Source organism: Ochotona princeps, chromosome 12, assembly GCF_030435755.1.
Source record: "Ochotona princeps isolate mOchPri1 chromosome 12, mOchPri1.hap1, whole genome shotgun sequence".
NCBI lineage: Eukaryota > Metazoa > Chordata > Mammalia > Lagomorpha > Ochotonidae > Ochotona > Ochotona princeps.
The window spans coordinates 42,286,069-42,297,976 of NC_080843.1; the positions used below are offsets into that span (position 1 = coordinate 42,286,069).

At 42.5% G+C, this 11,908-nt stretch overlaps 1 protein-coding gene across 4 annotated transcripts in view; it reads left to right on the plus strand.

The window, feature by feature from the left end:
• Positions 1–11,908, plus strand: part of NAA16 (N-alpha-acetyltransferase 16, NatA auxiliary subunit) — a 56,919-nt gene that overhangs the window by 28,001 nt on the left and 17,010 nt on the right. For 3 of the 4 annotated variants that reach the window (XR_009246388.1, XM_058670688.1, XM_004577452.3), the window contains 2 exons: positions 9,207–9,279; positions 11,711–11,880. Coding sequence is in view for 3 of the 4 variants with exons in the window: in XM_058670688.1 (XP_058526671.1) it covers positions 9,207–9,279; positions 11,711–11,880 (243 nt within the window). In the remaining variant the exon portion in view is untranslated. Of the gene's footprint in view, positions 1–9,206; positions 9,280–11,710; positions 11,881–11,908 lie in introns of those variants that run through there. The other variant, XM_004577453.2, reaches the window with a different exon arrangement.

Below are 11,908 nucleotides of genomic sequence, written 5' to 3' on the forward strand. Positions count from 1 at the left end.
AGACCTGGAAGCGGCTCCTGGCTTTAGAATGGCTCAGCTCTGGCCATTGCAGCCACCTGGGTGGTGAATCATCAGACAAAAGATCTTCCTCTCTGTCTCTCTGTATATCTGCCTTTCCAATAAAAATAAGTCTTTAGAAGAAATCTTGGTCCCTTAGTTCTATAGCATGCTTTATTTCACTGTCGTCAATGGCTGTGGTAACAACTTTATGAGAAATAGTGATTTTTAGTATGAAATGTGTACTAGTGCCTTCTAGTAATTCTTGTGGATTACTTAATATTTGACAATTTTTTTTTTGCTAGGGAGATGAAATGTCTAATAAAATACAAATTATGTCAAGGAATATTTTCAACACTATCTTGCAATATCTACTGACATTTTAAAGGATTTGTTTAAGCTGTCACTGAGCTCTCACAGTCTGTATCAGTTTTATAAGGAGCATAGTTTAATTTTTAAAAAAAGTTTTCCAAATTTCTCCAGAATTATCGTTATATGGGTGTTCAAAACTTATTGTTACTTTATTAAAGCTTGGATTGCACTAATTTTTGAGAGGGAGAGAATCACAGAAACAAATATCTCATCTTCCCACAACAACTGAGACTGTGAAGATTGAGGGATCCCATCTGCAACAGTCCCTCCTTAATTCCAGCTGGACTGGGTCTGGGTGGGAACACAGTGCAGCTCCCACACAGGTGGCAGGAGTCGGATTACTTGAACCGTTAATGCTACATTAGTGTCACTTGGTTTGCAAGAAGCTGGAGTCAAGTGCTAGAGCTGGGAATTGTCACTTGGCACTATCACTTGGGACATGGGCATCTTAACTGCTGTGCTAAACCAGTTGTTTTGACCACAACATTTTGTGCTTGTCTTTTCTCTATGACAATTTTATAATTATTTGATATGTTGGTGTATAGCTCTATTGGTACATAACTTTTTATCACTTAATGAAATAATGAAGGCAACAAGCTTTGTAAGTAGAAAAAAAATTATATAGCACACAGTTTTATGGGTTCAAGTCCAGGATCTGTTCGCCCCATTGGTTTGGTGTCTGATAATTGTGCTGTTGGTGTTCTGAAGGTGAAGCATAATTGTGTAACAAGACCTGAGGGAATACACAGTTTGTGTGTTTGTGTGAGTCTACCTTTTTTTTTTTTTCTTAATTATCTTTTTTACTACCAGGTTTCAGTTCTTGGGAGCACTGTTCTAGCAGCACAGTATACTCATCTCCCATGAACCCTCATCTCTACTATAGCTGGATTAAGTTTCTGTCCTCTGTACCATTGTTCTGAGACTTTGAGAGACCAAATACCTGAGTTTAGAAAGACAGATACTCAAGTTATAGCCTGGTATTTATTAGTTTCCATTTTAATGACTGTATTTTTTTTTTGTCAGAATCGTTACATGCGTTGTTGAATTTCACTTGCCCAGTTTTCATTATTAAACTGTTAACAGGGTGAGTTTCTTGTTAAAATGTGTGCATCCTGTGTTGGAGTGCCTTGGTTCAATTCCCATCTACAATGCCTGACTCCAGCTTCTTGCTAGTGTGACCTGTGGAAGTGAGCAGTTACACCTTACAGAGTTAAGTGCTGCTAGCCAAGTAGAACCTAGATTGTGTTCCTGGTTCCTGCCTTCAGCTGCTCTTCACCATTGCATCTGGGTAGTAAGCTTGCAGGTTGAATAGTTCACTCACACTCACATACACTCTCAAATAAGTAACTAGATAAATAAAAACACATTATACAGAACTTTGTACCGATAGCTTTGTTTAGGATTATTTCCTTTTAAAGTTCAAGTTCCCAGAGCAATGGAATTGGTAAAATGGTATCTACGTTTTTCTGGTTCTTGATAGTTTCCACAAAGTTTTTTTTTTAAAGATTTATTCATTTTTATTACAAAGATATACAGAGAGGAGGAGAGAAGAGAGGAAGGTCTTCCGTCTGATTCACTCCCAAGTGAGCGCAACGGCCGGTGCTGTGCCAATCCGGAGCCAGGAACTTCCTCCAGGTCTGCCGCACGGGTGTAGGATCCCAAAGCATTTGGGCCGTCTACGACTGCTTTCCCAGGCCACAAGCAGAGAGAGCTGGATGGGAAGCGGAGCTGCCAGGATTAGAGCTGGCGTCCATGTGGGATCCCGGGGTGTTCAAGGCAAGGACTTGAGCTGCTAGGCCACGCTGCCGGGCCCAATTTCCAGAAAGTTTTAAGCACCAGTTTGTGTTGGATGAAAAGTTCACTATACTGTCTTCAGCAGTTATTTTCCTGTCCTGGGTTTACTTTTCTGTGGTGGGTTTTGTTTTGTTTTTCATCATAGAAAAATTGAATATTTAGTGGAACTGCATATGTCAGTCTTCATTTCTGTTTGGAAGTTCATCTTTTGTTTTAGAACCAGAGTCCTCTTTCTTTACAGCAGTACTTGTCAATGGCAGCATTGAGGTGTGGATTTTGTTCCCCCGGGGCCATGTTACAGTGCCTGGAAAGGTTTTTGAGTGATAACACTATTGACATTTAGTAAATGGAGTCAGGGATGCTGCTAAACATTCCCCCGCAAACAGGCTAGCTTCCCACCACCAAGGATTCTCTTCTTGACAGGCTTGCGTGTGTGGCTCAGTAATTGTTGTGGGTGGCTGTCCTGTTCATTTCAGGATGTTTAACATCTGTCTTTGTAGAGACACAAGAAGCCAGTAACATTTCTACAGTAGTTTTGTCTTGGTTACAGTTTTATTGAGCTAAAGTTCATAAATCTTGTAATTTACATATATAAAGTATTGCATGATTTAGCAGTTTTTATTCAGTTATGAAAGTGCCACTGCAGTATCAGCAATTGTTAATTAGAAAATGTTCTCTACAAAAACATAATTTCCCAAATGTTCCCTTTCTCATTTCTTGGCAACTACTAGTCTACCTTCTTTATGGATTTCTCAATCTATAGACAGGTTATTATAAATATAATCGTAGGGTCAGGCGCCGTGGCCTAGCGGCTAAAAGTCCTCACCTTGAACGCGCCGGGATCCCATATGGGCGCTGGTTCTAATCCCGGCAGCTCCACTTCCCATCCAGTTCTCTGCTTGTGGCCTGGGAAAGCAGTCGAGGACGGCCCAAAGCTTTGGGACCCTGTACCCACGTGGGAGACCCGGAAGAGGTTCCTGGTTCCCGGCTTCGGATTGGCACAGCACCGGCCGATGCGGTCACTTGGGAAGTGAGTCATCAGACCGAAGATTTTCCCCTCTGTCTCTCCTCCTCCCTGTATATCTGACTTTGTAATAAAAATAAATAAATCTTTAAAAAATAAATATAATCATGTTATGTGGTCTTTTTTTGGTCTAGCTTAATGTTTACTATAATTTCATCCATCAGCTAGTTTGAATCAATGCTTCATACCTTCTTATGGTTAAATAATCATCATATATTTGTGATGATGGCTGAAGCAGATTCTTGACTTCATACAAGAAAAAATCCAAGTGTGAATCAGTATTGGTAGGTAGTGTAGCGAGGTATAACAGGCTAGGACAAAATCTGAGTGAAAGTGCCCAGCCATTCAGAGTGAAGTGAGCATGGTTCCATGGTTGCATGGAGAGAATATACCTGACAGGCCAGGTGGGCAGCTCAGCAAAGGATTGGGAGCTTAGAGAGCTGAGAGTACACTGAAGTAGACCCGGGGATCTCAGGGAGAAGCTGATGGTGGGTTGCGTTCAGACAGGACTTAACAAGGGAATCGGTCCAGTTTGATCTGCTGTTTTTGTTCTCCCACTTCTTACCGATTTGATAGATGTGAAAACAGCAAAATTCCTTCCAAGGTTTTATTATCCAGTGTTATCAGACTTAGCAAGACAGAGAGGATTCTCTTTGGGTACTCCCCCTAGAGGAAGACTTTGAGGTTTTATTACCTCGTGATTATCAGGTAGCCCACTTGGCGCTGCACAGAAAATTCTCTTGAGCGGCCTACCTTGACAGGATAGCTGGGACCACATACAAAACTACTGCTAAATAGGCAGGACTTGGTAGTGGACTGCTTTCAAGGTGCTAGAAGCTTGCGCCATTCCTGTCCTAAATGCTTTGTTTCCCTTAGGCATCATTCCTGTCCTAAATGCTTTGTTTCCGTTTTACATAAGTAAAATTTCAACTTCTTTCCTAAGAGATTATACTGCATTTTATTAATTGATGTAGTATTGGTTGTACCAATGGTTATTATGAATGATGTTGCTGTGAACATAAGTATATAAAGTCTTTTGTGTATATTATTTTTATTTAGGTATATATCAGGGAATGGCATTGCAGGGTCAAATTGTAACTCAGTGCTTAAAACTTTCTTTGAAAGAGTAGCAAAGAGACAAAGATCTTGCATCTGCAGTTCACTGTTCAAATGCTGAAATGGCCAGGAAAGGATCAGGCTGAAGCCAGGAGCTTCATGTGGCGTTCCCAACTTAGTGGGAGGCCCCAGCACTTAAGCCATTTTCCTTTGCCTTCCCAGGTGCAACAAAGCTACCCCATGTTTGAACTTTTATTTTTAATTTTTGTAAAGATTCTTTTTTTTTTAATTGCAAAGTCAGATATACAGAGAGGAGGAGAGACAGAGAGGAAGATTTTCTGTGCACTGATTCACATCCCAAGCAGCCACAATGGCCAGAGCTGTGCCAATCCGAAGCCGGGAACCAGGAACCTCCTCCGGGTCTCCCACGTGGGTGCATTGTCCCAAGGCTTTGGGCCGTCCTCGACTGCTGTCCCAGGCCACAAGCAGAGAGCTAGAAGAAAAGTGGAGCTGCCAGGATATGAATGGTGCTCATATAGGATCCCGACCCATGGAAGGCGAGGACTTTAGCCACCAGGCTACTGTGCTAGGCCCCCATGTTTGAATGGATAAAATCTTTTAAAAAATGGCTGATAAGTCAAATATCTTTTCATGTGCTGCTATTATCTCTGGAGAAACACGTATTCAGATCTTTTTGCCCATTTTTTAAGTTCGATTATTTCATTAGAGTTGTAAGAAGTCGTTTATATAATTCACATTCTAGTTTCTTCTCATGCACGATTAGGAACTATTTTCTACCATTCTGAGTTGTCCTTACTTTCTTGATAGTGTTACTCCATGCATAAAAGATTTGGTTTATACCTTTTTTCTTTGGTTGCTTATTTTTTTTGTCTTACCTATACCTAAGAATATTTTCAAATTCAACGTCATGAAGATTTACACATATTATTTTCAAAAAATGTATACAAATTCATATTATGACAACATGAATTTTGACATTTTTGTACAGGAATATAAACCTATGTTTGATTTTCGTAATTTCATTAAGTTTTTGAAACATACTTTATTTAAATTTGGGGCTGATGTGGTGGTGTTTCAGGTAAAGCACTGCGTGTGACACCCACATCCCATATGGGCATGGGCACTGGTCTGAGTCTTGCCTACTCCATTTCTTGCTCAGCTTCCTGCTTGTGCATCTGGGAAAGCACTTGGAACCTGGTCCCTGTGAGAGACCTGGAAGAAGCATTTGATTTCTGCCTGGCCCAGCCCCAGTTTTTGCAGCCACTTGGGTAGTGAACTAGTGGGTTGAAGTTCTGTCTCCTGGCAGGGGAACTGTGGCATGTTCCCAGCCCTGGATCTTGACTCTTTCAGGGGTGGCTGTGGTCGAGCCTGACATGATTTGCACCTAGTCCCAGCTTGTGCCAGTGAATGCTGTGGTAAGGCCCTGCTGACCTGCACCTATTCTGGCTCTCATTCTGTGCCATGTGGTGCAGCAACCTAGCCCAGCCCAGCTCTCCCCTAGGTCCAGCCCCACATACCAGCCAACAGGTATTGTAGCCTGCTGGTTCACTCCCATTCCAAGCTCCCATGCTCAACAGTGGAAGCAACAGACCAATAGGGAAATCCCTGAAGCTCCCCTACCAAGCCTGCTTCCAGCCCTAGGTGTTGAGGGTATAAGTGGGTGCGATGGCCCAGTGTGGCATGGCCTGCCCCATATTGGCATTTGCGTACAAGTGCTGCGGCCTAGCTGTGCCTGGCCTGCCCCCATCCCACCTCACACTAGTAGGTGCTACCCTGCCCGTCCAGCTGTCAGCCCTGGCCCTCGTGTGAACTGGTGGGTGTTGGGGCCTGGTCCAGTTTGCACCCTGTCCTGTCTCCCATACATGCCAGTGGTTTCTGTTGACTGGCCTGGCCTGGGCTGCTCTCAAACCTGGTGCTTGTGCTCACCAGTGAGAACTGTGACCTAGCAGGGGAGTTTCCCATATTCCACTACCAGGCCTGGTCTCACCCAAGGGTCTTGTGCATGTGCTGGTTAATGCTTAGCCCAGTCCAGCCTGATCTGTCACTAGTACGTACTGTGGCCCTGCTGGACCGGCTTACACCCATTCCAGCTCTTGCTAGTGGGTGCAACAGCCCAGCATTGCCTGGCCTGCCCCAAGGCCCGGCTCTCGTGTGCAATTGCAGGTGCTGCAGCCTGGCATAGTCTGTTCTGCACACATTCTGGTGCTTGAGCAGCAGCAGGTGCTGGTGACTTTTTTTTTTTGAAATTAAAAGTTGTTTATTTTGGTGCAAAAAGTCTGAAATCCATGAAGAGTTTTCTAGTAGTTTGTATTTTTGTTTAAATTATTTTTTAATAATCTTACTTAGTTGATTAGGGAACAAAGTGTCAAGGGCTACAGGGTGAAAGTGGGTAATACCATTGTTTCCACATCAATATCATTTTACCCTGTATCTGGGGTCAGGGAAAAAAACAAAGGGAAAAGCCCCACCCAACCCCCCACCCATCCCAGATCCCCAACGGGAGGCGCGCTCTGAGGGTCCTGCTCATACAGTTTTGATAGTTCATCAGTTCTGGATTGCTGCCAGTCTCTCAGTTCCAATCGCAATGAATCCTATTCAGAATCCACTGGCTGACAGTCTCTTCATGGTTGGGGTTCTAAGATAAGCAGTTCAGTTGGAGGGATCTCCAAAGAAACTTCATCTGAGATGATCCCAGGCCTGATTCTTGTGTGAGTTTGCTAGTACAGAGTCCGACACCGTCCGTCACACCAATCAGCTTATGCTCATGCTGGTCGTTGGGATTGCTGGGTTCGTTCTGTTTCCAGCCCTGTCTTCCTCGCGAACCAATGGGTGTTGTAGTCTGGTTCGATCCTGCCCACTTCATACTCGGTCCTCACACAAACCGGCTGGAGCTGCAGCCTGGTTGGGGCGACTCCCCATAACCCCCACCAGTTCTGCCCCCTACCCTGGTTCCCATGCTTGCCAGTACGCACTGCAGGCGCTGGTGACTTTTTACTTGTTAAATTAAGGACTTCATTTTACTTGCAGTTCATTTTTGTATGTGATAGGAACATAACTTCATTGTTAGGCTTGTGACTGTCCAGTTTCCCAGCATGATAGTTGAAACAAGTGTTCTTACCTCCATTGATTGGTCTAGGCAGCTTTGTCTGCTAATCAGTTTGTCCATCCTTATTGTTTTGTATCTTGTAAGATGGTCAGTTAGGTGCAGAGGCTTGGGAATAAACACATGTCCTACAGGTAGTAGGCATGCCTCAAGGTCATGCTAGTTGGGAGGCAGAAAACAGGAATAAAGAAAAGGTATTCTGAGGAAAGGAAGGGCAGATCAGTATAGGGTGAACAGTGTAGGATTAGTTAGAATAGTTTGTCTGAGTGGTGAGCTGTAGGAGTGGTCCATCTCTAGTTGCCTCACTTGGTCCTGTGATGACCAAGGCAAAAGAATGCTTATTGCCTCCTGGAGACCAGGCAGAGGAAGCATTGTTCTCAATTTTTAATTTGCATATTCAAGATTTGCTAGGCTACTTACGATCTTTAAAAATGGTCTAGGTCCTGGAGAGAGAGTGTTTCTCAATAGGTACAAACGTTTTTTTTAAGATAGTGAAACTTGAGTATATTAATATACACTTGTGTTGGCACCATACTGTCTTGATTGCTGTAGCTTTGAGATATTTTAAAATTAGGATGTGTGAGTACTCCTGTTTTCCTTTTCAAGATTATTTTGGCCATTCCAGATTCATTTTATTCCTATTTCAATTTTAGGATAAATTCTTTTATATCTTCAGTGAAACCACTTGAAATCTTGGTACTTAGATTTTAACAGTATTGAATATTATTGTGCAATATTTTTCTTTGTTTTTATTATTAGTATTTTATGGCTCAGTTCCATATGCTCTGGGATTTCCTTATTCCCTCCCTAATCCCCCCCTCTCCCACACTGATTTTCTTTATACTATTACAATAGTATAGTTATTTATAAATAGTCATAAGTCTACAAGTCTTGAATATATTTGTTAAACTTATTCCTTTTATTATTTTTGATGCTATTCCAGATGTTCTCTATATTTTCTTGATTGCTCATTATTAGCATATAGAAATATAATTGATTTTGGATATTGATCTTACATTGTGCAACTTGGCCATTTTTTGGAATTCCTTAGAATTTTCTGTGTTTAAGGTCATGTCATCTGCAAATATGAAATCGTCTTTATTTTCAGTCTGTATCGTTTAAATTTCTTTTTCTTGACTAATTGTTCTGGGTAGACTCCTTGCTAATGCAGGCCCAGGTGCTTGCTCATCCTCTTAAACAAACAAGTTGATGCAATGAATTCAATTTATTCAAAAAGCCATTGAGCAGAGGAGATGAGGCATCATGAAGACCCTCTCCCATTGTCACATTGGAGGCCTTTTCGAAGCATTAGCAGACTGTAAAGGGTGTAGAGGACTGTGAGCCCTGTTGGCTACAGAGTCTCTTTCTACTCCGACTTCAGTTCTGATCAAGAGCCTAAAGATTCTTCTTTCTGCACTTCTTCAGGATGACAGCAATAAATAAGTCATTTTCAGTTTCTCTTTTCTGTAATGAATGAAATTCTAGAAAATCTGAATAGAATGGTTTACTATTTCGCAATATTGGAGCAAGGGGAAAATTAACTGCTAATAGGCTATATGGATGTGTTTACTAACAAAGGAAAATAGGTTTTTGTAGTAAGTAGTGAAAATGTCTTTCAAAATCTCACGATTTTTATTATTATTTGTTTTTTTCCTGCCCTCAGCCTATACAAGGAAATGTTCATATTCAACGGGAGTGGTGGAAGTAAACAACCTGGTAGTTTCGTTAAATGGTAGTTCTGAAATAAGTTGTAGAGTGCTTCCCAAATCAAACTAATAATAAGGAAAACTAGTTTTGATAAAATTTTTTGAAATTTTAAAAATTTGTGTTTTTTAACAGGTTTCTATAATTCAAGAACTTGTTACTAATTATGAAGCTTCTCTTAAAGCTTGTGACTTATTTAGCCCTTGTGGTAAGTTTAGATTGAACATAAACTTTAATGCACTCACTTCCATTTAATCATGTACAGTAATAGTATTTTATGTTTATTATGCATGTACTACATGAATGTTACATATTAGATAGGTTTTAAATTAGAGAATACTTTCAGTCTTATCTAAATTTCCTATAATTGTATGGGTGGGAGAGAGTTAGCCCCATTTGAACATGAAGAAACAACGTTGAGGGAGTTTGGTGACTTCCCTGAGAGCATACAGTGAATTTAAATGGTTATTAAAAATGTGGAGTTCCAGAGAGAAAAAATATTTTGTGCACTAGTTCACGCCCCTAATGGTGAAAATGATGGTGGGGAGCTGGGCCAGGCTAAAACCAGTAGCTTCTTCCAGGTCTTCCATATGAGTGCAGAATCCCAAGCACTTAGTCCATTCTCCACTGCTTGCTTTCCCAGGCACATTAGCAGGGAGCCAGTTTAGAAGTGGAACAGCAAGGACAGGGACTGGTGCCCATAGGCCAGCATTGCAGGCCACAGTTTAACATGCTATGCCCACAACGCCAGCCTCACTCCTTTCTAAAATCTTTGAAAGCCCATTATTATTTTTTAATCCTTTTTTCTTTATTTTTGACAATCTTTACATAGTTAATTAGGGCACAAAGGTTCAAGGGCTACAGGAAAGTGGGTAAGACTATATACTATTTCCACATTTTTTTTCTCCTGTATCTGGGGAAAAGGGGGAAGTAAAGGGAGAAGCCTCACCCAGTCTCCCACCCATCCCAGTACCTTGATGTGGGGCATGCTCCAAGGGTCTTGCTCAAGTGGTTTTGATAGCTCAACAGTTATGAATTGCTGCCAGTCTCGCCATTCCAAGCACGATGAGGTAACTGAAGAGTCCACTGATTGACATAATCCATCTTAGCGTCTCTGCCCAGTTTTCTACTGCCAACATATGATTGGGGTAGTTGATTGATTTGTTCTGTCCTCTGTTTTTTCATGGCTAGGGTTCTGAGTCTGGCAGTTCGATTGGGGAGATCCCAAAAGAAACTTTGAGGTGATCCCAGACCAGATTCTTGTATGTACTTGGCAAGTACAGGGCCTGGTACAGTCCATTGCTCCGATGGGCTGGTGGTTGCCCTATCTTCCACTGGAACCAATGGGTGTGGCAGTGCAGCCTGATTCTGCCCAGCACACACTCGGCCCTCACATAGACAAGTGGGAGCTGCAGCCTAGTTGGAGCGACCCACAATAACCCCCCACCAGGCCCACCCCCTGCCCTGGTTCCCATGCTTGCTAGTATGTGCAGCAGAGTAGTCCAGTCTGTCCCACATCCCATTCAGCTCTCATACATGTCAATGGGCGTTAAAGCCTAATTCAACGTAACCAGCTTCACTATCCAGCCCACACACGTGCTGTTTGGTGCTTTTCTGTCTAGTCACCCCTGCCCCTGTCCTGGTTTTTGTGCTCTCCAGTGGGAGTGGTAACCCAAGAGGGAGGAGCACACTATTTCCCTTCTAGGCCACTCCCACTCCCGGATTTTGCACTCTCCAGGTGGTTCTGGGATTCAACTTGACAGATTTAGCTTCCAGTGCCAGCCTCTGCCAGCTGACACCACGCCAAAGCCCAACCAGCCCTCACCCACTTCAATTTCTGCTTGCACCAGTCGCAACAGTTAGCTCAACCTGACTTCTCCTTGATCTAGTTCACATGAGGCTCACGGTGTTGTAGTCCTGCCTGGCCTGGTCTGCCCCTATCCCAACCCATGCTCTCCAGTGGGAGTAGCTGTCCGGCAGGGGAACTCTCCACATTCCCCCTGCTGGTTCTACCCCCTTCCTCCCTGGTTCTCACGTGTGCTGTTGGGCCCTGCGGCCACATCTGGTACGGGTACCTTGGCATTCCGTAATGTGCACTGGTTTTTGTTGCGACCAAACGTGGCTGAACCCACACTCTGTTCTGTTGCTCAGATTCGTCAGTGTGTGAAATGAACTGGTTCAGTCTGGTCTGCCCCCGACTTGTGCCAAATGTATGCCAGTGGGTAACTTTCCATGGCCTGTTCTGGGCTGTTTCCTATAAACCCCATTATTTCTTACATAATTTTCTTTAGCTTAAGATCTAGGATAGGAAACAGAACCCAACCAATCAAGGGCTTTTGTTAGAAGGTTTGATATGTGTTCTGTCAGGGTTAGTTCCATATCGTTCAGTTTTGTGTCTTTACGTAGTGAGGTCTAGAAAATGGTATTTTCCTGTTGCAGTTCTGATGTGGTTATTAGGGAATCTCTTTGAGCATACTCTCCTACTTGGCTGCCTCCTTTTAATTTATTGAAATTGTTGATTTTTCTGGAGTTTCACTTACTATTGTAATAATGGTTATTTTTATTACAAATTACTGAGAACAGAACAATTTGCTTGACTTTGCCTTTCTCTGCTTAATTTATTGCTTGTTTACTCACAGAGAATGGAGAGAAGGAACCCCCAACCACACTACTCTGGGTTCAGTATTTCCTGGCACAGCACTTTGATAAACTTGGACAACACTCTTTGGCTTTGGATTATATTAACGCTGCAATTGCTAATACTCCAACTCTAATAGAATTATTCTATATGAAAGCAAAAATTTACAAGGTAAATTCTTACCCATGTATTCTTACAG